Here is a 25,608-nt window from a genome sequence, read left to right as displayed (position 1 = left end):
GGCTACAAAGCAACGCTGAAGTTGAGGGAGAGTTGGTACAAAATTGTTTGCAGATGATTGAGCACTCTATGAAGCCTCATAAGCTGAAATGCAACAAAGCATGTATTGATTGTCTACTGCTTGTGCTAATTTTGGTTTAACATCCTCAAGAAAACACCTGTGCTTCACCTGCCAGCACCACCCCATCCATACATGGAATCCATACCCTGGGGATAAAGATGAAAGAAAAGGTGCTCCAGTGAATCTTCAGCCAAACTTGGAGCCTGGAGGGGTTGACTGGGACGTTGAAATGCCTAGAGAAGGGCAGGACGCTTGAATTGCTAGCTCTATTGTATATGAATAGGCCAACAAAAGGTGTCACATTCAAGATAAAGAATGAGAGGTGCATTTTTGGATATGGTCCAAGAAGATGTTTGTTTTGACTATGCATGTTTGCTACTAGGGTTTTGTTTTTCTTTTTTCTTTCTCTGTTTGGGAGAGGGGAATTGAGAAAGACCCTCTCACCTTCTGTTGCAAAGATACTGAAGTGGTTTGCCATTCCCTTCTCCATCTCATTTTAAATGTTTGTTTTTTGTGTGTGTGGCAACTGGGGTTAAGTGACTTGCCCAGGGTCATACAGCTAGTAAGTGTCAAGTGTCTGAGACCGGATTTGAACTCAGGTCCTCCTGACTCCAGGGCCAGTGCTCTATCCACTGCGCCACCTAGCTGCCCCCCTACATCTCATTTTACAGATGAGGAAGCTGAGGCAAACAGGGTGCAGTGATTTGCTCAGTGTCTGAGGCCGTATCTGAACTCAGGAAAATGAGTCTTTCTGACTCTAAGCCCAGTGCTCTATCTACTTTGCCACCTAACAAAGCATTACTACCCAGCCTAGCTAGTGGCTGAAGGTGGAAGGAAAATGACTTCATCAGTCTACTAAAGAGATTCAGGGAGTTTATTGGATCACTCTGTTAATATGAATATATGGATCACCTGGATTTGATGGAGGTACCTTATTATCTAAGAGGAGTTTTATGAAACCCTGGATTTTTTTTTTACATATAAGGTATTTTATTTTTTCCGTTACATGTAAAGATAGTTCTCAACTTTTGTTTATACAAGCTTTACAATTTCAGATTTTTCTCCCTCCCCTCCCTCCCCTAGACAGCAGGTAATCTGATATAATTATATCTATATATCTATATACATATACATATAGATATAGATCTATACACACACATATATATATATACACATAATAACATTAATCCTATTTCTGCATTAGTCCTGTTATAAGAGAAAAAATCAGAGCAATGATGAAAAACCTCAAAATAGAAAAAAAACAACAGCACCAAAGACAAAAGAAATAGTATGGTTCATTCAGCATCTATACTCCCAGTTCTTTTTTTTTTTTTCTTGGATTTGGAGATCCTCTTCTATCATGAGTTCCCTGGAACTCTTCTGTACCATTGCATTGGTGAGAAGAATATAGTCCATCACAGTAGATCAACACTCAATGTTGATGATACTGTGTACAATGTTCTTCTGGTTCTGCTCATCTCACTCATCATCAGCTCACGTAAAACCCTTGAAACCCTGGATTAATAGGATTAATAGGAGCAAAATGTCCATCAACTGAACTCCAAACCTGAACCCAGATAGGTAGCAGATAAAAGACCCTACCTAGTGATTTCTTTTACCTCAGGATAGTGTAATGGGGGAAAATGGGGTACAGGTTTGGGTTAGGGGTTGGGGTTCTTAGGAATTCCTCTTTAAAGAATTACACCCTCTTGCACACAAAAGTAGTTAGAATAAGGTGGTTGTTTATTTAGGGCCAAGGGAAGGGAAGGGGGAGGGGGAAGGGAAACCATGACAGAAATCCTTGGACTTCTCATGGGGAGATAGGCACAAAGCACGTGGCTCGGAGGTACCAATCTCCTCAAGTAGGAGACCGGCAGGTACTTTTATAGGGGACTGATGGAGGTGGACTATCTGCCTGTGGAAAGTTCCTTTTGTGAGGGAGGACCATCCCCCACTGGTAGTGACTGGAGGAATTGGGTGTGGGGTGGCTATGGATCTCTCTTCAGGACACCAAGGCCGAAGCCACACCCAAATTTATCTTCCCCCAGGATTAAGGGAGACCAGAATGAAGGGTGGAGATTGGAAGCTAGCTCAGTCTGATTTGGTTCAGTTTATCTCTCTAGGAGTATCTGTCCTCTGGTTTAGTTTCTCTAGGAGAAGTTTCCTTGATGTGCCCCAGAGAACTTCTGGGGTGCTCTGCACCCCATGACAATATTAAGTATCTATCTTACCCTCAGGATAGGATAGTATCTATCTGGGTGTCCTCATCCTTGCCAAACCCTTTTTTGGAATCCTGTAGTCCTTTCATGATGCTTCTGTATTTCCTCCATCCTTGTTATAACTGAAATTGTTAAATTGCTTTTTGCTTCTGGGTTGATTTCTATATCATACTATTGAAACTAACTCCCTGTAATCAGTGGATTAAAACCATATATACCCTCAGAAATGGGGAGTCCCCGAGCTTCTCTCTTAGGAGGGAAGTCTCCACATGATTATGTTGTGTTATCTATCTTCTTGGGACAAAAATATTAAATTAATATTATGTTTCTCTGTCTGTCTCTGATCTGGTTCATTTGTAGGAGATATAAGATAATTTCTCTGATCTGTTTTATTAATTTTGTAGGAGAGATTAAACATTATTTCTCTGATCTGTTTGTAGGAGACAGGCAGATACAAAAACTATATTTTAATATTCGACAACTCTATCCAGAAGAGATCCTGTGCTCTGAGATGAACCCAGTAGCTAAGTAACCTAGTTTTGATGTAGGAGGCAAAAAAGGGTTAATAGAAAAACCCAAGACCCAAGCTCTAATTCAGATATTAGCTCTAAAAGGGAGTCAGACCCCAGTTAATGGATAACTTATACCCCATTTAATGTATAACTTATACTAGGTTCTTGTACCCACAGAAATCAGTGTCCATAATGGGAACAGACCACAATGGGAGAGAGGCCATGATGACCTTAGATTAAAATGACAAGACTATAGAAATTCAGTGAGTTAGGTGTTTTGTTTATTTGTTTGTTTTTGTTTTTTGTAGGGCAATGAGGGTAAAGTGACTTGCCCAGGGTCACACAGCTAGTAAGGGTCAAGTGTCTGAGGTCGGATTTGAACTCAGGTACTCCTGAATCCAGGGCAGGTGCTCTATCTGCTGTGCCACCTAGCTGCCCCGACTATAGAAATTCTAAAGAAAAATGATTATATTTTGAAACGAGCCATGGGAATCAGAAAGAGACGTGCACAGAAAAGGCCAAATTTGTCCCCATATTTACCTTATGACATGTAAACCCCCAAAACACCTGCACTGAAAAAGGTACCCTCCTCGGGGGTTGGCTTAGGACCCCAGGAACTCCAAATTAGGATAAGCCCTCCGCTGTAATATCCCTAGGTGGACAATATTATAATGAGGACAGGCCCTCCCCTGTACCTCCCTAAGGTGGAGATTATTATAATGAGACTGATAATCAGTTTATCTATACTATAAATATAACTGTCTTTTCTTTCACTATTCGAGAGATACCTTTCCACTATTCTGGTTGTCTCCCTGTGGTCACTCACAGTATTGCAATAAAACTTGGGAAACTGAGTCACTGAGTCTTGTAATTCTTTTGGGACAATCAATTTGACCCCTAATTCCATCCCACATCAGTTTGAGTCACCCCTTCAAAGATCACTCACCTAACTCACTGAGAGTTGGGTCCCCAAAAGAGTGGTTATTGCTACCTTCAAGGTTCTAAAAGTAACCTTGTGGTTGGCTATCCTCTTGAGCCATAGCTCATAAGCCCCCTATTTGTGTACATCCCTTTTAAAAATCAGCCAGTGGATTCATTATTAGATTCTTTAGCATGGCAAGAACAAAAGTACAAACATTCCTCATCGCCCAACACTTTGGAGATATATTCACTCCTCTCCTCATTGAGTTTCTGGAGAGAATATTTAACGGTATCTCAGTTCCTATATAATATTGGTTCTACCAAGTTGATGTCCAGATTCTACATGACTACTCAATGAGTCAATGTCTTGGCTACCTGTGGTATTGATCCTAAAGGTCCTTAGATGCTGGGATATCATTCTCCTTTTACCTAAAACCAAAGAACAAAGGCAGGCAAAGAAAACAGGTCCTAAATTCACAGAACCACATGTCTTTGGAGGGTAGAAAGTTCATATGGTATTGTCTCTCACCAGACTCTGAGCAAAGGAGTCCAAGTGATTCACTGGTCTAGTGGTGGCTGATTCTCTTTGCTAGTGCTTTTTTGAAGGAATTCAAAATTCTGGCTATGAATCCAATAAAAAAGTCTTCTCATCTTGTGGTTAGCAGATCAGTAACAAAATATCTACACGTGCTCAAGTCTCTCCAAGGTACTTCCACTACACACCCTTATACAACTCTCCCAGAAGCAGGCTCACCAGCCTCTCCATGGAAAATTTGGGTCAGCTAAGGACATTGATGCACTCTGAGCATGCACCAGTCCCTCATATAAATAATGTTATGGGCCTAGCATACCCCAGAAGTTCTCTGGGGTAAATCAAAGAACTGTGGGGACCAATTTTTAATTGGGGAGTGCTAGCTAAGCAGCTCGCTGCAATATTGGGGCAAGGAAGGAAACCGGCAGCCTCCCTCAAAACAGAACAAGATTTATTTTAACAAGAACCAACTTAAACAAGAACACAAACAGGATCAGTAGGATCAAGGGAAAGGAAATAAAACGGGGAAAGGGAAATTATAATACCTGAAAAAAGACCACTGCCCAGGAATCAGCTGAAAATATGCAGAACGCCTGTCACTTTTCAGCTTCCACCTAGAATGCCCAATTCTCCTCCCCCAAACCTAGAAACCCCACACAGTCCCAGCCAATGGGATGGCCGCTCTGACAGTCACATGACTGCCCTCACTAGGCTTCCAATCATTATAATTTGGCCAGGCCCATGTAGGCGTCGGCGAGTGGTGGTGATGTGAGGTGCCAGTGCTCGCTGAGGCATAAAAACCTCAAATAACAATTAATTCTTTACAGAACCTTCTCCTTGAGAAACTAAACCAAAGGACAGACACACCTAAAGAGATTAGTGGCACCTGATTAGGACTGAGCTAGCTCCAGGACGACCACCCTTCATTCCAGTCTCCCTCACCCCTGGGGAGATAAAATTAGGTGTGGCTGCTGCCTTTGTGGCATGAAGGGAGAGAGAGATGGCTTGAGAGATCCACAGCCACCCCTCATCCAATTCCCCCAGCCACTACCAGTGGGGGACGGTCCTCCCCCAATAAGGGAACTTTCCACAGTCAGATGATCACCCCCATCAGTCCTCTATAAAAGGATCTCCCTGTCTCCTGCTAGAAGAGATAGGTATCAGAGCCATGCCTCTGTGCCATGCCTTCTCCCCATGAGAAGTCCAAGGATTTCTCTCTTGGTTTCCTCTCCCTATCACCCTAAATAAACTATTATTTTATTCTAATTGGATTTGTGTGCAAGAGGGTGCAATTCTTTTTTGTTTGTTTGTTTGTTTTGTTTTGTTTTTACAAGGCAATTGGGGTTAAGTGACTTGCCCAGGGTCACACAGCTAGTAAGTGTTAAGTGTGTGAGGTCAAATTTGAACTCAGGTCCTCCTGACTCCAAGGCCGGTGCTCTATTCACTGTGGCACCTAGCTGCCCCGGGTGTAATTCTTTAAAGAGGAATTCCTAATAACCCCTACCCCTACCCCAACCCCCCATCTATTTGGATAATAGGACAGCAGAGGAAAATGTCGAATATTGTAGGGGATATGGGGGGAAAGAGACATTAATGTACTCTTGGTGAAGTTGTAAACTGATTCAAACATTCTGTAGAGCAATTTGGAACTATGGCCAAAGGGCTAGAAAACCATGTATACTCTTTGACCTAGTAATACCACTACTAGGTTGGTATCCAAAAAAAGATAAAAAACAAAAAAACTGGGGAATGGATGAACAAATTTTGGGATGAGATTATGATGGAACACTATTGTGCTATAAGAAATGATGAGCGGGGCAGCTAGGTGGCGCAGTGGATAGTGGATAGTGGATAGGCCCAGTTGCCTCACCAAAACAAAACAAAACAAAACAAAACAAAAAAGAAATGATGAGCAAGATGCTATCAGAAAAATCTGGACTTACATGAGTTGATACAAAGTGAAATGTACTGTATACAAAGTAACAGCAATATTGTAAGATGATCAGCTGTGAATGACAGCTATTTTCAGCAGTACAATGATCCAAGACACCTCTGAAGGACTTAGGAAAAATGCAGTCCATCTCCAGAGAAAGAACTGATGGTGTCTGAATACAGATTGAAGCATAATTTTTTTAGTTCCTTTTTCTTATGTCTTTTCTTTCACAACCTGACTACTGTGGAAATGTTTTGTGTAACTACACATGTATGACCAATATTGAATTGCTTTCATTCTTGCATTACAGTAGCTTTCTATCTTTTTTTGTTTTTCCGGACAATGAGGATTAAGTGACTTGCCCAGGGTCAGGAAGCTAGTAAGCTTCAAGTGCCTGAAGATGGATTTGAACTCAGGTCCTCCTAAATCCAGGGCCAGTGCTTTATCCACTGTGCCATCTAGCTGCCCCCTGAATTACTGGCATTCTTTTTTTTCTTTTCGGGGCAATGAGGGTTAATTGACTTGCCCAAGGTCACACAGATAGTAAGTGTCAAGTGTCTGAGGCTGCATTTGAACTCAGGTCCTCCTGAATCCAAGGCCAGTGATTTATTCACTGCGCCACCTAGCTGCCCCCAATGGCTTGCATTCTTAAAGGGGCTGGGGAGGGAGGAAGAAAATTTGGAACACAAAGTTTTAAAAATAGACGTGGGGTCAAACTTGTAGAGAAAATGGAATGGAATAAAATGAAGAGTATATGAAGAGGGGGCAGCTAGATGGCACAGTGGATAGAGCACTGGCCCTGGAATCAGGAGTACCTGAGTTCAAATCCAGCCTCAGACACTTATCACTTACTGGCTGTGTGACCCTGCACAAGTCACTTAACCCCAATTACCTAACCAAAAAAAAAAGTATATGAAGAGAGGTTCACCTTGGCAAGGTGAAAGGCCACCTCTTTATGTGAGATAGGGGTGAAGGAGAAGATAGTAGCAGAAGGCATCTAAGTGATGTGAGATGAGGAAGAAGGAAGAAAAGGGAGCTCTCAATGAATAGCTTCATTTTTTTTTCCTGTAAAATATGAAGCAAGGTTCTCAATTGAGAGGGTGGGAGGAAGGGGAGCCATGGGACGTTTGAGGAGGAATGAAAAAAAAAGTCACTTCAATTGGCTAATATGACAGAAAAGGAAATTTATAAATTTTGGAGATGTGGGAAAATTAGGACACTAATGCATTGTTGGTGGAGTTGTGAACAAATCTAATCATTCTAGAGAGCAATTTGGAGCTATAGTCTAAGGGCATACCCTTTGATCCAGCAATATCACCACCAGGACAACTGCTAGATTGGGCAGTGTATACAATATTGGCTCTGAAGTTGGGAAGATTTGAGTTCCAATCTGTCCGCAGACACTTACTAGCTGTGTGACCCTGGGCAAGTCACTTAACCCCAATTGCCTTACAACATCCAGGGGCATCTCCAGTCATATATCTTGCTGTTGGACCCATATGGCTCTGGAGGAAAGAGTAAGGCTGGTGACTTTGTACAGCCCTGCCTCACTGCAATCCAATTCACCCTCATGTCATGGTCCTCTTCAAGAATGAAGGACAAACAACAAATAGAACAATTACTTCTTGGTCTGTATCCCAAAGAGATCATAAAAAAGGAAAAAGGACCCACATGTACAAAAATATTTATAGCAGCTCTCTTTGTGATGACAAAGAATTAAAAATAGCAGGAATGCTCATCAGTTGAGGAATGGCTGAACAAGTTGTGTTATGTGAATGTAATGGAATACTATTGTGCTATAAAAAATGATGAGCAGGCAGATTTCTTTCTTTTGTTTTTTTTTGCGGGGCAGTGAGGGTTAAGTGACTTGCCAGGATCACACAGCCAGCAATTGTTAAGTGTCCAAGCTCAGGTTTGAACTCAGGTCCTCCTGAATCCTGGGCCAGTACTCTATCCACTGTGCTACCTAGCTGCCCCTGAGCAGGCAGATTTCAGAAAAACCTGGAAAGATTTAAGTGGACTGATGCCGAGTGAAGTGAGCAGAACCAGGAGCACATTGTACACAGTAACAGTAACATTGTGTGATGATCAACTTTGAAAGACAGCTCTTCTCAGTAATACAATGATCCAAAGGACTCATGAGGGAAAAGACTCTCCACATCCACTGTGGATTCTGAATGCAGATTGAACCATACTGTTTCTACTGTTTTCGGTTTTTCTTTTTTGAGATTTTCCCCTTTTATTCTGATTCTTCTTTCACAACATGACTAATATAGAAATATGTTTAATGTGAGTCTACATTTATAACCTAGATCAGATTGCTTTCTGTCTTGGGGAGGGTGGAGGGAAGGGAGGGAGGGAGAAAAATTTGGAACTCGAAATCTTATAAAAACAAATGTTGGAAACTATCTTTACATGTAACTGGAAAATGATAAAAAAAACTTTTATGATTTAAAAAAATAAAAGTGGTGGCCTCATGAAAGTGAAGGCAGAGCTGTGATACTGGACCAGAAGCAGCAGGGATGGCAGGCCTAGAAGTTGTAGTGAGAACAAAGAATAGTTTTAGGAGGATTGAAGTGGGAGTAGTGTTGGAAGGATAGGAGAATATTCAGAGACAGGAATTTCAGAGTTAAAGAGTGAAGGTGCAGTGGATAGAGCACTGGCCCTGGAGTCAGGAGTACCTGAGTTCAAATCTGGCCTCAGATGCTTAACACTTAATAGCTGTGTGACCCTGGGCAAGCCACTTAACCCCAATTGCCTCACTAAAAAAAAACAAAAGAAAGAAAAGAAAATTTAAAAAAAAAAAGGAAAAAAAAGAGTGAAGGTGGCAAGTTTTCGGTGATAGTACCTACAGTTTAACTTTAGATCAAGGTTTCTTAACCTCATGTGCCATGGACATGTTTTGTAGTCTGGTAAAACCTATGGACCCCTTCTCAGAATCATGTTTTTAAATGCATAAAATAAAAGGCATAGGGTTAAAAAGGAAACTGATTATATCGAAATAAAGATGCTATTTTTTTCCCACACAAGTTCAGGAACCCCCTGAAATCTGTCTAACTCTGTTAAGGACCTCTGCCTTAGATGAAAATGGTGAGTGCAGAGAGAGAACATTTCCAATGATGTGAAGATACAGGTCATGGAAGTTAAGACCCATGAAGTGGGAGACAGACAGTTCAAAAGTACATTGGTGTGAATGCTGAAGTCCCAAAGCATGAAGACAAAGGTTGGGATGCAGACAGTGGTGGGCTGGAGCCACCTTGGACAGCTCTGGTTAATGGCTCTTGTTAAATTTTCAAATGTGAGCATTTACACCTATCAGTTCAGATCAGTTATTTATTTTTTTTTTTTTAGTGAGGCAATTGGGGTTAAGTGACTTGCCCAGGGTCACATAGCTAGTAAGTGTTAAGTGTCTGAGGCCAGATTTGAACTCAGGTACTCCTGACTCCAGGGCCAGTGCTCTATCCACTGCGCCATCTAGCTGCCCCCAGATCAGTTATTTTTCAATCATGTCTGACTCTTTGTGAAACCTTTTGGATTTTTCTAGGCAAAGATACTGGAGTGGTTTGCCATTTCCTTCTCTAGCTCATTTTACAGGTGCGGAAACTGAGGCAACCAGGGTTAAGTGACTTGCCCAGGGTCACATAGCTAGTAAGGCTAGGCCTAGTGCTCTCCACTGTGCCACCTAGTTGTCCCTCAGAAATCAGTAAATGTTACAAATCAGTGCTTGATTCACTGTTTTATTTTCCAGGTAAATGATGAAGAAAATATTAGTAATGCAGATTAAACTTAAAAGTGTGTCATGTGCACATGCTTCCTCCTCCCTCCCTTTCTCATCACAAGCTGGTTGTTAAACATTTTATCAGCACACTACTGAGTGCAGAGGGTTACTTCAGGCCAAGTACTGAACTTCTTGAAAAACAGGATTGACTAGAAAGCTAGAGCATAGCAACAAAATTTAGACAGGGTGATCTTGACAGATTGAGTGAATCTTATGAGGGAAGGTCTAGAAATATCAGTGAGTAATAGAGATATTTCAGGGTGGGGTAGGGATGGAAGGAGCCGAGCTAGAGAGATAAAAGAGGTATTAGGAAGAAATTTTTTGCCTCAGCAAGGTATCAATTCTGAAGTACAAAGATCAGAGAAGGAAGTGGGACTTTTGCCCAAAATGGGATGCTGGCCATTGGTGGTGATTGGATGCTGCATTGATTTCAGAGGGTAATGGTGGGGGGGCAGATGGCAAAGGCCACCAGGACAGCCATGTCTGCAAGAAGGCCTCTAGTTCCTAAGCTGAGGTACTCTTATCCTAATCATCCAGAGGATCTGTGGTTCCTCCTCTCTCTTTAACTGTGGTAAACCCCAATTTACCAGGGCCTCAGTTTTCTCTTCAGTTAAAGAACATAGAATTTGTGCCCATTGTTTCACAAGGCTATAGTGAGAAAAATGTAAACAAAGCCCCATCTAAACAAGATAAATTATTTCTGAAAATTTCTGCAAAACAAGGCATTTTCTGAGTATGTAAACATCAAAGAATTATGAGGAAGTAGATGGAGGTGGGGTTCTTCATGAAATCAGAAAGATCCAACATGTGATCATACACAAGTTACTTTCCAGGGCCCTAAACAAGTTTCTAGGTTACAGAAGAGCTGCTGATAAGCATCAGTAGAGGAAGTTAACACACTGGGAAGTTCCCTACTGCAAAGAAATCACAGGTCTGATTAAAAAAAAAATAAAAGAACAATTCTTGAAAATTGTGTGCATGTGCCGTGTGTGTGTGTGTGTGTGTGTGTGTGTGTGTGCGCGCGTGCGCGCGCCCACACAAGCATGCACACTCCATGTCCTCAATTTGCCATGTCCAGGGAAATTTAAAGTGTTTTGACATTTTTGACCAACGAGTTAATAATTTCAATCATTCCTCTTACCCTGCTGCACCCCCATGCAATCAGGTTTAGGCTTGTTGATTCTCTTCCCTTCAGTCATATTATCCCTGCCCTAGTTGAGCCCCTTATCGCAATAGTTTCCTGATTAGACTCCCTGCTTCTAGCTCCCCGTTTCATCCCCCACAAAGCTGGCAAATTGATATCCCTAAAACAGATCTGACTGAGTCACTTCCTAATTTCAGGTCAGTCGGCTTGTTGTTGGCTCCTCCCCTCATAGAACATCCCATCTCTGCCTCTATGACATCATATGGGTTATCTGTCCTCCATATTTTCTATGTATTCCTTTCTCAAATCTACCTTTTAGAAGTCCCAGTTTGTCTTGAAAGCACAGTTCAGGTGCTATTGAAATAAAAGGACTTTCCTGACTCCATGTCTCTTGAAAATGATTTTGTACATATTGTGTATTTTCTTGTTTGTTTTTTTTTTAAATAAAATTGTTGACATCTCTTTTTAAAAAACATCACCAAAATTTCTCCCAGTATCCTTTTCCTTTCCCCCTCCCAGGAAGCATCCCATATAAGGATATTAAAAAGAGAGAAAAAAGCCCATCAAAACTCACCATTGAAAAAAATATCAAAAAAGGTTGAAAATATGCACAAGAAACCACCCCCATGGACCTCTCACCTCTACAAAGGAATTGAGGGAAGGGTGTTGGGGTGTCTTTATATATCTCTCCTTTGAAGTCAGGCTTAGTTTTTGTAATTTTGCAATATTCACTTTTGATTGTTTCCATTGTACATGTTGTATTCTTTGTGTGCGTTAGAGACTTGATTCTGTTTTGTATATTTACATGCAACCACATATATTATTCATACAGTGGCCTATGAGGGAGAGACTGGAGGCAGTACATTCAAGGCAAGTCAGCCAACCACCACCACCTGGATCACTGGCTCCCTTCAGACCCTTAATGGAGGCAGCACTGGACCCTAAGTCTGAGAGCCAAGGTTGGGAAAAGCAGTGCCACCCAAACTACCAGACCTGCTTCTGGCCCCACAGTTCTCATTTTGGGGAGAAGTTGTGAAGGGGGCCCACCTTCCTCATCACCACCAGCAACAACTGTTGACCAACAAGCAGCAAAAGGTGAATAGACACAGGACTGGGGTGTGTGTGTGTGTGTGTAGCAGTACTACCTAGACCACAAAGCCTTCTTTGACCCCCCTTTCCCCGCCAACCCTCACAGCCAGCATCGGGGGAAGCGAATCCTGTTGAGAGGGTGCCAGCCATTTCCACCAGTTGCCAACCTATGTCCATACATTGGGCAAATAAGACAAGCTGAAGCAGTAAGGCACCCTGAGAGAGACAAATAGCATGTACCCAACAAGTCAAACCACCACCTCCCCACCAGAGCCCAGTGAAGACAGCCCCAGTACCATGAACCCAGGAGCCTTGGGAATAACTGTTTTCAGCCCAAGACAGTTAGGCTTCATCCAGAGAAACATCCGCTATGGAGATACAGCCTGGCCACTGCTGCTACAGGGGCTGCAGCCACAGCTACTGAAGACTGAGAAAATAAAGTCCTTGTTACCAAAGTCCTTGTCACTGTCAAATGGTTCAACATTAGAAACTGGCATGTTTTCATCAGTGGAAATGACCCTGAAGAGAGATTACCAATCTGCTTTGCTGCCGTACCCTAAGAACTATGGGAGCTTTTCCATCTGACTTAACAGCTGAAAAAGTTCTATGTTCTGTCTCCTCTATTAGACTGGAAGATCCTTGAGAACAAGGACTGTCTTATTTTTCTTACTCCCTAGCTCTTAGCACAATGCTCTGCATGTAATAAGCACCACTTTAGTAAATGATTCATCCACTCACTCATGCATGTTGTATCTCAGTAAAATGTAGGTTCCTTGATAGTGGCAACTGTTTAATTTTTTTAAAAACAAGTTTTTATTGATGTTTTGGCTTTTTTACATTACCATGATTTCCTACAACATATAGTATTCTTAAAGACATAAAAAGAAAAAATCAGCATAACTGACCAATGATCAAAGAAGTCTGAAAATATGTGTAGTGTACACTGCTGGATCTGCCATCTCTGTTGAAGGTGTAGGATGGGGGTATCTTTTCCTATCTCTTCTTTCTGGCCATATTTGTTCTTGATAATTACCATTTTTGTTTTTGTATTCTGAGTGCTTAGCACAGGGCCTTGCACATAGTAACATTGACTAACGTTTGTTGGAACCTTTGTTGAAGCTTAATCAATATTTGTTGGATACTTGCCCATTTACCATTCACTTATCTAAACAGGCTTCCTCCTCCCAGAAGACCCCATGATGACCTACCTGATGTCCAAGAAAGCCATAGAGATGTCAAAAAAACCTTCTATCTTGGGCAGCAGAAGAAATTTAGGCATAAAAAGAGATCTGTTAACATTTCAATTCTTGAAGCTTTATAGCTTTCAGCTTCTGGTTCTTTAGAGATAGGTGCTAAGATGAGTCAAGTACAGCATAGGGACTTAAATTCAGGAGAACCCCGGTTCCAATTCTATCTCAGACACATACTAGCTATGTGACTCTGAGGTGTCACTGAACTCTCTGACACTATCACCTTATCTAAAAAAAAGGGGGATAATAGCACCCAATTCACAGGTTGTAAGGTTCAAATGAAATAAGAAATAGATCTCAAATGAGACAATAAAGTGCTTTGCAAACCTTAAAGTGCTACATAAATGAGATTATCTGGACTTGGCTGTGACATCTTCTGGAGAAAAGAGGAATATGGAGGAAGCTCTCTCCCCATGCAGGAGGGGCCAAGTGAAATTTAATTGTGGAGACTCAGTTACTGGCAAACCGGAAAAACTGCAAGTCAGACATAGCTACCTTAAGTTTGGAATTACATACATTGGTATTATCAATACAGACAAAAACACCCAAATGTTTGGGTAGTGAGGTGTTGCAGTGGATAGATTGTTGGGCTTGGAGTCAGGAAGGATGAGTTCAAATCCAGATTCAGACACTTACTACCTATGTGACCTCTGCCTCAGTTTCCTCACCTGTAAAATGGAGATAATAATGGCACCTACCTCCCAGGGTAGTTGTGAGGATCAAATGAGATACTAATTGTAAAGAATTTAGCACAGTGCCTGGCACCTAGTAAACACTATCTGAACACTAACTGAAGAAGAAGAAGATGATGATGTCAAAAAAGCCATCTCTAGAATTCTCATCCTGCATAAGGGCAGCATCAGTGAATTATATGAGGAAAAATTACAGTGAGCCCAATTATTTTCTCCACCTGTATCACAAAGAATAATCTCTAAATACAAATAGAAAAGGGGAAAATATTGTTAGCAGTTTCATATACTTCAAAGATATAGGGTTTTTCTGGGAGTGTGTCCTTTCTCTACTTGTGCAGATAGTAACCTCTCTGACTCGTTATGTTTTATAGCTGGCCAAAAATATATTATCCTGCGGTTAATCTGGTGAGCCTCTGCAAGTAAGCTGGGCTGGTCGTCATCAGACTACACTCATAATATAGTCTATAGTCTATTTCCAGGTCAGTCCTGGAAGCCTTGATAGCACCTGCCATATTTTATACTGTCTTAGAATATTCATGGCACAATAAGACATTGGAGAAAGGTTGGCAATTTCTCAGATAATGTATAGGCACTCTGAAGTTGGACATCAAATTTCCCTATATTGTATATGGGAAAGCCCCACCTTCAACTACAGTGTGGTTCTGTAGTAAATCCCCCAGAGTCAAGACCAGGAAATATTTCCAGGAGGACCGATTAGTTAGGGGATCCGTAATCATTTGTTATCACGGATAGTATTAATTCAACAATTTTATGAATATTCCATGAGAAGGTTGTTAGGGAAAAAAATCTGACAGAATCTCTAACTAAACCCTGTAAAGGACACTCCCATCCTCTTGGGTTCTCAGCTTTCTCCTTCATTCCTTATGCAATTGAAACCGCTCTCTTTGAAGTTACCAGTGATCTCTTAACAAACAGTGATCTTGACAAATCTGATTTCTTCCTCTCCATTTGCATTATCTTTTTTTTTAAACCTTTCTGCGTTTGACACTACCAACCACCTTCTTCTCTCAGTAGTACAGACACTATGGTCTGCTCCTACCTGTCTGACAACTCCTCAGTCACCTTTTCTGGCTCATTATTCATATAGTGCCTTCTGTAGGTAGAAGGGAAGGCTGTCCTGCAGCCGTTTTTCTTCTCATCTGGTGACTGTATCAGTTTTCATGGGTTTACTAATTATCTTCTCTATGCAGATGACTCCCAGGTCATCTGGGACTAATCTATCCTAATGTAGGAGGTTCAGTCCCATAACACAAACTGCATGCCAGACATTTTAGACTGGATATGCTCATAAGCATTTCACACATTATGTCCAAAACAGAACTCATTATCTTTTCCCCGAAACCCATCCTTCTTCAGAACTTCCCTATTTTTGTCAAGGACACCACCATCTTTAAACCAGGATCTTTTTTTTTTTTTTTTTTTGAGGGGCAATGGGGGTTAAGTGACTTGCCCAGGGTCACACAGCTAGTAAGTGTCAAGTGTCTGAGGCCGGATTTGAACTCAGGTACTCCTGAATCTAGGGCCGGTGCTTTAACCACTTCACCATCTAGCTGCCCCCCAATTAGTTGTCAAATGGATCTCTACAACATCTCTCACATCTGTCCCTCTTCTTCCAACTTAAAAAAACCCACAACCCTAGTTCAGGGTCTCAGGAGTCAGGGGGACCTGACTTCAAATCCTGCATCTGACACCAGATGTGTGTAACCCTACCTATAAAATAAGGGAGTTGGATTTAGTGAGCACTAAGGTCCCTTCTGGCTAAGTGAGCACTAAGGTCCCTATCTGCCTCAAATCCCCACCTCACTCACTCCATGTCATTCTCTACACAGCGGACAGTGAGTAAGCGAAGTTCTATATATGTCACTTCTCCAATCAAACTCCAGTGGCTTCCTATTGGTTTTGAGGTCAAATGTTATTTCATCTTTATCTTGTTCTTTTAAAGCATTTCTTATGTAAATTTTGTAAGGTATATAATTATTAGTACAATAACATGTAATTTATAAGTAACTAAACAGACATCTGTGGGGGAGGGGGTTCAATCAACATTTTTTTTTTTTACCGATTTAGTGTATTATCAAAAAATGTTTGGAGATCTCTTGTCTAAATAAAAAACCTTAAAAGCTCAGACTCTGTGGGATAACATTAACATGTTTAAAGCTCCAAAGTGCTTGTTGAATCTCCTGATTCCTCTTATGCCTCAAAATGGATTTCCACCTCTTATTTTACTATTATTCATAGTATCATAATCCAAGAACTGGAGACAAATCCTTAAGTCTCCAACTTCTGATCATGGATCATTCTCAAGGGATGAAAAATCAGCAAATGGAGGAGGAAATACACTATTTATTTACAATTTTTTCCACTTTAGTCACAATTTCCCAAACAAACATAAAAACTAAAAAAATAAAGCCACCACTTGGGAACACAAGTGTCTTTCTTTAATTAGTCCAGCTGAGGAAGGACCACAAGCCCCCTCCCTTTGGGCAGGTGCCCATGTCATAGGAAGGGGGAGGAAAGGGCTATGAAGAATGCCTGAGAAACTGCTCCAGATGAGGAAGACAACACGGTACCAGAGTGGTTGGAGTTTATTGGCAATGAAGATTGTGGGAGTCATCTGCTGGGGTCATTTTCTAAGAAGATCACTGTTCTCTTTTAACTACCCCCCAAAGCCCACAGCACACTGTTCTGAGGGATGAGGCTGAGATGGGGTGGGAGGTGTGGAACACAGCTCTTTTGGGGAGTAAGAGCCAGAAAACCCAGGGCACACACCACACCTCCCTCTCCCCTTGGCACTGACCAGTCACAGTTTCCATTTTGAATAAGATGCTAAGTTAAGATTAAAAAGGAAAACAAAATACAAAGGGAAGGGGAGGGGCGAAAAACCATGGATCTGGCTTCCTCCTCTGCTTATGACACTGTCTGTGGGAGGGTCCTAAATTCAAGGAACAGGAGAGGTTCAATGAATGGGAGAGGAGCATGACAAGCAGAGTAGAAATTACAGGGAGGACCAGGTGAAGAAGGAAGAGAAGGATTAAAAAAAGTTGTGAGAAACAAATGGTGTTAGAGGGAGTCCAACCCCCTCCCCTGTAATCACTAGGGCTCTGAACAGCCCTTCCTGAAAAGCCATTCCCAACGGGGGGGCCTGCAAAACCAAAGCTGGAGTTCAGCATTTTGTTAGGAGAGGAGCCTTCCAGCCTCAAAATGTGCTAGTGTCTAGGCAAAATTCTCTACCCTCCAAATCTGGCAGAGAGAATAGTACTGCATTGGACCGAGATTGGCTTCAAACATGGGTGCACATTATAAATATAAAATCATATCTGCTACAAAGAGGACATATATTGTACATCTTTACCCATATACATAAAGAACACAATATACACATAATGCCGAGGAGTGTCACAATGGAGAAAGGGTCTGAGGAGGCAAAAAGTCCCTCTTCCTCCCACTCCCATCCTTTTTAAAGGGTTTCTTGTATACCACTTCCCTTGTCATTCACAGCTAGTTATGGTGGGGCTAGTCTAGACACAAACGGACACCTTGCCCTGAGGGTGTGCACACATGCCAATACAGACATGCACGCAGACGCGGACACACACACACACACACACAGGCACACTGAGATATACACACACAGAAAGACACACATGCACACATGTGGGTGGATAAAGGGGAAAGAAATGTTCCCAGCCTTAAATGCACTGCATTTCCCAGATACTCTCAGGAAAGCTCTATGATACCTTCAACGTATCTATCATCTGATAAAAAATGGTCCTATAAAGCTGGTCTGTCATTGGGCACAGGCAGAGGGAGTGGAATTGGTGAGAGAGTTGATGGAGATCAGTGTCTTAACAACATAAGGCATTTTTACCTGTGGTCAGATCAAGCTGCATCTGAAGAGCAATGGACTCAATCAGAGTAGGGTAACAAGAGACAATCAGGCAAAGTAGGGGCGCAATCAGGCAAATGCCCTGAGCCTTCACCTTGTTTTGTCAGCTCCTTTCTTGGCAGGAGACGATCCTGCACTCTCCTTTCCACCCTCTCCCAGAAGTGAGCCCACCTACACAGCAAGGAATACCGACGTCCAAAAGACACACATCCAGAGACATGGAGTGGTGCACAGGCACACAAAAAGTGAAGACCTAGGCTGACGTGAGCTTTTTACAGGAGGAGTGGTTCCTGGCTTGGGGTCCAAGGGCTCACACAATTGCCACAGTGATAAGATTGCCATCAGTGATGGGGGATGTCCAGGTCTCTGCACGGAGGCAGCACCTATCGACGGTAGTGATTGGGAGCATCGGCAAACATGTATTTCAGTCTGTATGCTTCTGCCAGGAGAAGGCCAATCTCTTCATTCCCCCAATGTATTGTAGGTAGGTTTTGCAACAACATGAGGAGACCCTGAAACGTAAGAAAGTTTTATTACACAAGGATTCCACACAATATGGCCAACTGTCCTACTGTTAAGGATGAATACACAAATTTGGTCATCTCTCCTGCTCAGAACATTCTAAATGACATGAAAGTTTCCCTCTCCATATTCACAAAATCGCATCTGCTACTTTTAAATCATGGACCAAAGTACAATTTAATTCACTTAAATTAACTACTGCATTAATGGTGCTGTGCTACTTAATGGGGATACAAACCCAAAAATGTCCTTCAATCAATAGATCAATGAGTGAGCATTTATTTATTAAATGTCTACTATGTGTCAGGCAGGGGTAGCTAGGTGGTGAAGTGAACTCAGGAAGAACTGAGTTCAAATGTGGCCTTAGGCACTTGCTAGCTGTGTGACCCTGGACAAGTCATTTCACCCTGTTTGCCTCAGTTCTCTCATTTGGAAAATGAGCTGGAGAAGGAAATGGCAAACCACTCCAGTATCTTTGCCAAGAAAACCCCAAATGGGGTCATGAAGAGTCAAATAGGACTGAAACAAGTGAGCAACAACAAATGCACCAGGCACTGTGCTAATTGCTGGGGATACAGAGACAAAAGTGAAACAGTCCCTGTCCTCAAGAAGCTTACAGTCTATTGAGGGTGAAATACACACACACACACACACACACACACACACACACACACACACAGCCATATTTCACAAGAGATTTAAGAAATTTATTCAAGAGATAGAGATAAACATGATTTAATGGCCTGGGGAAAAAGGAGCAGAGTCCAAAAACTAGCTTGTCCTATAAGAGGCTGCCTGCCCATGATAATGCTTCTTTTTGAGACCCTCCACATGCCAATCCCTTGCTATGGGCTCCATACCTAGGATGTGACTCATGAAAAAAAATGCACCGTCTTGTCCCTATAAAACCCATGACCCTGAGCTAAATGCATTGTGTAGGGGCTTGGATTTAAGAAGTTCTCCACTGAGGAATAAGGAGCTCCTCCCTTTGAGTCACAGTTGTACCCTTGTCTCTGCAGTGATGGTGATCCACACACAGCCTTTGCCATATGTCTTCCCTTGACATATCCTCTTCCTCATGGCCCCAGCTATGTAAAACTTAGGTCTTATGCCTTCTCTTGTGTGAGTTTAAATGTAGCTGTCCTATACTGTGCTCAATTTGTCAGGATACCTACTAAAACTAGAATGACATAGGGAAGATTAGCATGGCCCCTGCACAAAGATGCTTCACAAATTTATGAACTGTTCCATATTTTAAAATGATGATCTCAGAACAGGAAAAATGGTTATAAAGCAGAGTAAACAAGTAGGTGTAATAAACCCCAGTCTTGATGCTCCATTTACAGATCAGGAAAAGTAGCAGAATAATGTGCTTCAATCTCATCAGTCTGGGTTCAATGTGCTGCCAAACTCAGCATCATGGCATCATGGGTCACGAAAGATGAAAACACACAAGAAAAATCCTGGGATTCTTTTTTTTTTTTTAAGGGTACAAAACATGCATATAAATAAAATGTTTCAATGAGGGGAAAGCCTACATTTCTTTAGCACATGACTGGTTAGTCTGCCTCTTTTGTGAAGGCCTATAAGTCCTGAAACCTCTGTAACAGATTGCAACAAGGACTAAAGCAAGCAATAAAGGAAAAGACTGGTTGTAGGAGGTAAAGAAATAAACTAAATAAAGAGGCAAGTGAAGAAAAACTAGAGTTAACTAGAGAGGAGATGAACCCCAATAAGGAGCCCTGATCAAATTCATGAAGCATCCCACAATTTTACGTACTCTCAGATCCAGTGACACTGGCCTCCTAGGGTTGGTCCATGAACAAAACACTCCATCTCTCAGTTTTAAGCATTTTCTTTCTTTTTTTGTGGGGCAATGAGGGTTAAGTTACTTGTCCAGGGTCACACAGCTAGTAAGTGTCAAGTGTCTGAGGCCAGATTTGAACTCAGGTCCTCCTGAATTCAAGGCCAGTGCTTTATCCACTGCACCACCTAGCTGCCCCAGTTTTAGGCATTTTCTCTGGCTGTCCCCTGTGCCTGGGATGTTCTCCTTCTTCATTTCCACCTACTGGCTTCTCTGGCTTCATTTAAATCTCAACCAAAATCCCATCTTCTATAGGAAACCTTTCCCAACCTCTCTCCCACCGTCAAGTATTTCCTATATACAGCTTGCTTTGTATATATTTGCTTATATGTTGCTTCTCCCATTAGACTGTAAGCTCCTTGAGGACGGGGGCTGTCTTTTGCCTCTTTTTGGTATCCCCAGCACTTAGCACAGTGCCTGGAACATAGTAGGCATTAAATAAATGTTTCCTGATTGCTGATTATAGCATAAACTGTGTTTAAAGTATGTGAAAGAAAGGAGGCAGCATCAAGACCCAAAGTGAGAAGAAACAGAAGGTTAGAATAGCTTAGGCCATACAGAATAAAAGGTAATTTGAAAGTGTTCTTGATTACACTCAGCAATATAAAAGTGTAGTTGAAAATTGCAGTGTTAACAGTAAAAGACTAAAATGCAACATAACGAATTCACCCCCAAGTTCACAAAGACAAGCCCTTTGAAACAATTTCCCTCTCCCAGTAAAACACTGAATTAAAGTGTGCTGTGTTCATTATAACAGAGTGGTAGATCCATGGACACTACCTAGACAAAGTCCTGTCCACAATTCAATTTACTATTTCCTTTTCTTGCAAATCCTAAATTAGCTAGTTCTGAAAAGAAGTAACTCCTCCTTGGTAGGGTGATTGTGCCAAAATGTGTGTGGATACTGAAGTGAATAGGGTATACTTACTACTTATACTTCTGGGATCTCATTTAAAATGTCAAATTAAGTTGGAGATAGAAACCCCACTTAATTACCATAATTTTATTAAATGACAGAATCTAAATACTGGGCACTTCCTTTGTTCAATAGTTCTTACCCTAACACATTTTATGCTACTCTTAGCTCTTGGCTACTGACTTCTATCCTTCCCATAGTGTCTGCCCCCTGGCAGCATCTGAGGAGCTATCACATGGAAGGAGGGAGGATTGGGTTTGATTAGCTTGGGCAGAACTAGATTAAGTAATGGGAAATTACAGGGCAACTGCCTGGCTCAACAAAAGGAAAAATTCATTGACCTGTCCAAAAGGGGAATGGGAGGGGCAGCTAGGTGGCGCAGTGGATAGAGCACCAGCCCTGGATTCAGGAGGACCTGAGTTCAAATCCGGCCTCAGACACTTAACACTTACTAGCTGTGTGACTCTGGGCAAGTCACTTAACCCTCATTGCCCTGCCATAAAAAAACAAAAAAACAAAAAAAACCAACAACAACAAAAGGGGAATGGGTTGCACATTGGGAATTAGTGAGTTGCCCATCTCTGAAAGTTTCAAGTTGAGACTAAATGACAGTACTTGTCAGAGATGCTGGTTCTCTGAATTCATGGGAGAAGAAGGGATTCTTCTTCAAATCCAGGTCTCTCTGAGATTCTTTGCAACTCCAAGACTCTCAATGTTAACCATCTATCTTCCTTCAAGTATCTGAGATGCCAAGTATTGAATATTAGAGAGTCTCTCATGAAATTCCGAGCAATCAGGTTCACCCATTTTATTTAGGCCCCTTGCACTAGTATTGAAGCTTCTATAAATTTTTGGTTTGGTCATTTCCCACAATTTAGTGGTTGCCTGATTAAGTGCACAGATAATTGTGTTGAGGCATTTTCCTCAAACATCTCACCAAATCCCTCTAAGCCATCGTAGTAGAACCAATATCAATCTGAGACTTTCTCACCACAGCTATTAGCTTTCCTCAATTTTTTTTTCAGGGCAATGGGGGTTAAGTGACTTGCCCAGGGTCACACAGCTAGTAAGTGTTAAGTGTCTGAGGCCGGATTTGAACTCAGGTACTCCTGACTCCAGGGCCGGTGCTCTATCCACTGCGCCACCTAGCTGCCCCCAATTGCAGGTTTTTTGATACCACAAGGGTAACAAATATTTTGGCATATAATGGTATTTCACAAGAGTCTCTTGAAAGGGCATCTTCATAATTTCATAGATTCAGAGTTGGAAGGTGTCTCCAGGATTAGTTTAGTCCAACTTCCTCAATCTATAGATGAAGAAACTGAGGCCCAGGGAGAGGAGTGAACTGCCCAAAGTCACACAAGGCATTGTGCAGCAGACCTGGAACCCATACTCAGGTCTTCTGATTCCAAATCCAGTAATATTTTCCACGTGCTATCCATTTTCCACTCTTGGTCATCACTTTCCTGAAGGTGGCTGCCTGACCGACATGTGGCTGAAAGCTGTTCTCCTACCTTGCCAGGACAAAGCAACATCAGGAAACCTGTACATTTTACTGAGAATCATCTATTGTCACTTCAGATGATCTGGAAAGCACTTCATCATATTTGAAATGGATCTGTGAGCGTGGTTCAGAAGGATAAAATTAGATGCCATTCTCAGTCTCGGGCTCCATTTGAAAGCATCCTTTTGTTAGGGGGCCATCCCAGAACATTCCTCATTTATTTCTAACACCTGCCACATGACACTCACTGGCAGCAGCGGTCTTGGCAGCATGTCCAGAACAGACTCGCAATCGTCTCAATGGCTGTTTTCTTTTCTGGATCCTTTGTTTGGGGAAGTCTGGTGCTCTCTTTCCCTTTCTCTCCTGCATGGGGGTCCCTGCTCCAGCTTCAAGACACTGTCATTGTGGCTAGTGCCGCTCAGTGAAATGGCAACACTGCCTTGAAAACCCCTGCTTTATTGGTCAGTACCCGATGAGTCTGACGCCAGAGCCCAGAGATGCTTTTTGGACCTCTGTGTTCCCTCTGTTCTTAGAGCTCCCTTAGAAGTACGTTCCCACACATTCCTTAGGTTCTGCTTCCGTTTCATCATTATTTACACATCTCCTTTCAGTAGGACTGCTAGAATATCATCATCACGGTGGCATAGTGTCCTATAGCTTTCGTAAGTTGGTCCTGTCCGACACGGCCCCCTCGGCAATGGGCAGTCTCCTTTCTTTGTATCCACCTTCAGGCTGTCCTTCAGACCTTTTCACCTGGGAACATCCCTCCTTTCCTCATGGGTGAATGCCTCATGATGTTTCTCTTCTGGGGAGGGGCTCAGGCAAGCCTACATTCATCCCCCTCCTGGCTGTACTTCTGACTTTCAGGGCCTAAACACCCCAGCCCCCAGCCGGCTTGCCTGCATCCCTGCCCCATCTCCCTTAGCTCCCTTGAGTAAGTCTTTCCTCAGTAGAGTACAAGCTCCTTGAGAGGAGGCATTGTATTTGTATCCCCAGGGCTTAGCCCAGGGTCAGGCACATAGGAAGCACTTAATAAATGGTTGTCATTTTTGCCTTATTATGCTTCTCCCGGGAGGTCCAATGTTGCTCCTAATTCCACAGGATCTCTGCTTTGTTAAGTGACCCACCTAACAACAAGGATTCTCATTCATAGTTACCAAAGTCAGTCAGTCAACAAGCATTTATTAATCACCTATTACGTGCCAGGTGTTATGCTAAGTGCTGAGGATACCGAGAAGAGTCAAAGACAGTCCTTGTTCTCAAGAAACCTGTTCCTGGGGTGGCTGTGCAAGGATCGGTGTTTTCACTAGACTGGGTGCTCCTTCCAGTGACAGATAGGAAGCCCCCCGATCCAGCAGTAGGAATAGGTTCTCATGAGTTATGGTGGTCAAAAAACTCGTTCTGCTTTTGGACAACCACATATAATCCACAACTGGGCTCATACCTGACCAAAGCCTGCATTGTTGGCAGGTCATCTCCAAACCAACACGTGGCACCAGACAAAGACTTTTGCAGGGGTCTTGTGGGTATACATATTTAAAGCACCCTCCAGGCTTCTCCTGGACATGTTCACAAACGCAGGCAGGGTCTGGAGTCAGACATCTCCACCCGTTTTTTTTTTTTTTTTTAGTGAGGCAATTGGGGTTAAGTGACTTGCCCAGGATCACACAGCTAGTAAGTGTTAAGTGTCTGAGGCCGGACTTGAACTCAGGTACTCCTGACTCCAGGGCCAGTGCTCTATCCACTGTGCCATCTAGCTGCCCCCAATCTCTACCCGTTTTGAGGTGGCACTGAGCGCTCCAGGTGGGACCCAAGGATGAAAGGTTTCTGCTTGTCTCAGTTTATCTCTCTCCAATCCACCAGACTGCCCCACTGTCTCAACAGCAGCACTTGTGTGGCTCCCTTACGAGCTGAAGCAGAGTACAGTATGACTGTAGCTGATAATTATTTAGCATGTATACATTTACACACCTAAGGTTTTGCAAAGTGCTCTGTATACAGTATCATTTGGACTCCATAACAGTCCTGTCCTGTGAGGTAGGTGTTCTAATTACCATTTTATAAATAAGGAAATAAGAGGCATAGAGAAAGTAAGTGACTTGTTCAGGATTACACAATTGGTAAGTATCAGAGGAAATATTTGAACCTAGGTCTTCCTGACTCCAAGTCCAGCACACTGCCACCCTGAACAACCTTGGAACCTACCTGTCAGTATAGCCTCCTCCAGCCACATCACATCATGCCTACAGCCACAGTGACTAAAAAGGAATCACACTGTGTGTGGGATCAAATGTAAATACTCACTAATAACCTGGTTTCCTTGTCTGTGCTATGAGCTCACAGATGCTACTCCTCTGACACTCAACGGCCAAGCCCAAAGTAGGCTCCTGTCCACTCACCTGAAAATCCTCCTCATCCAAGATCTCCTTCCGCCACTTGATCAAGAAGGCAGCACACACATAGAGATGGAAGTGAGAAAATCCTTCTGGTTCAGACTAGAAAGGATAAAACTAGAGTCAGCATCCCAAACTCAGATGAAGATGCCAGGATGATGGGATGGGGGTGGGGTGGGTGGAGGAAGGTGAGGAGGGCATAGAATGTCTCTGTACCTGGTAGGTGTCCCACAGCCGAATGGTACATCGAAGGGGCAGCTCCCTCATAAGCAGATTATTCATCCATCGAAAGGCAAACTGTAGATATTCAACCTCGTACCTCCTGAAGTGATTGTGTACCTGTTCTAAAACAAGAAAATGCCATTGGGCTCA

The 25,608-nt window shown here is 42.5% G+C and overlaps 1 protein-coding gene and 1 non-coding gene across 2 annotated transcripts in view; one reads left to right on the top strand and one right to left on the bottom strand.

The window, feature by feature from the left end:
• Positions 1-16,478: 16,478 nt before the first annotated feature.
• Positions 16,479-25,608, bottom strand: part of TBC1D22B (TBC1 domain family member 22B) — a 103,003-nt gene continuing 93,873 nt past the window's right edge. The window contains 3 exon segments of the mRNA XM_043963874.1: positions 16,479-18,549; positions 25,243-25,338; positions 25,453-25,580. Coding sequence (XP_043819809.1) covers positions 18,421-18,549; positions 25,243-25,338; positions 25,453-25,580 — 353 coding nt within the window. The 3' untranslated portion in view covers positions 16,479-18,420.
• On the top strand, positions 19,710-19,816 carry LOC122727020. Its single transcript, XR_006353000.1, has one exon. It is a non-coding gene; the product is annotated as a U6 spliceosomal RNA (small nuclear RNA).

The sequence above is a fragment of the Dromiciops gliroides genome, chromosome 4 (assembly GCF_019393635.1).
Source record: "Dromiciops gliroides isolate mDroGli1 chromosome 4, mDroGli1.pri, whole genome shotgun sequence".
Lineage (NCBI taxonomy): Eukaryota > Metazoa > Chordata > Mammalia > Microbiotheria > Microbiotheriidae > Dromiciops > Dromiciops gliroides.
This window is presented reverse-complemented; position numbering and strand designations above follow the sequence as displayed.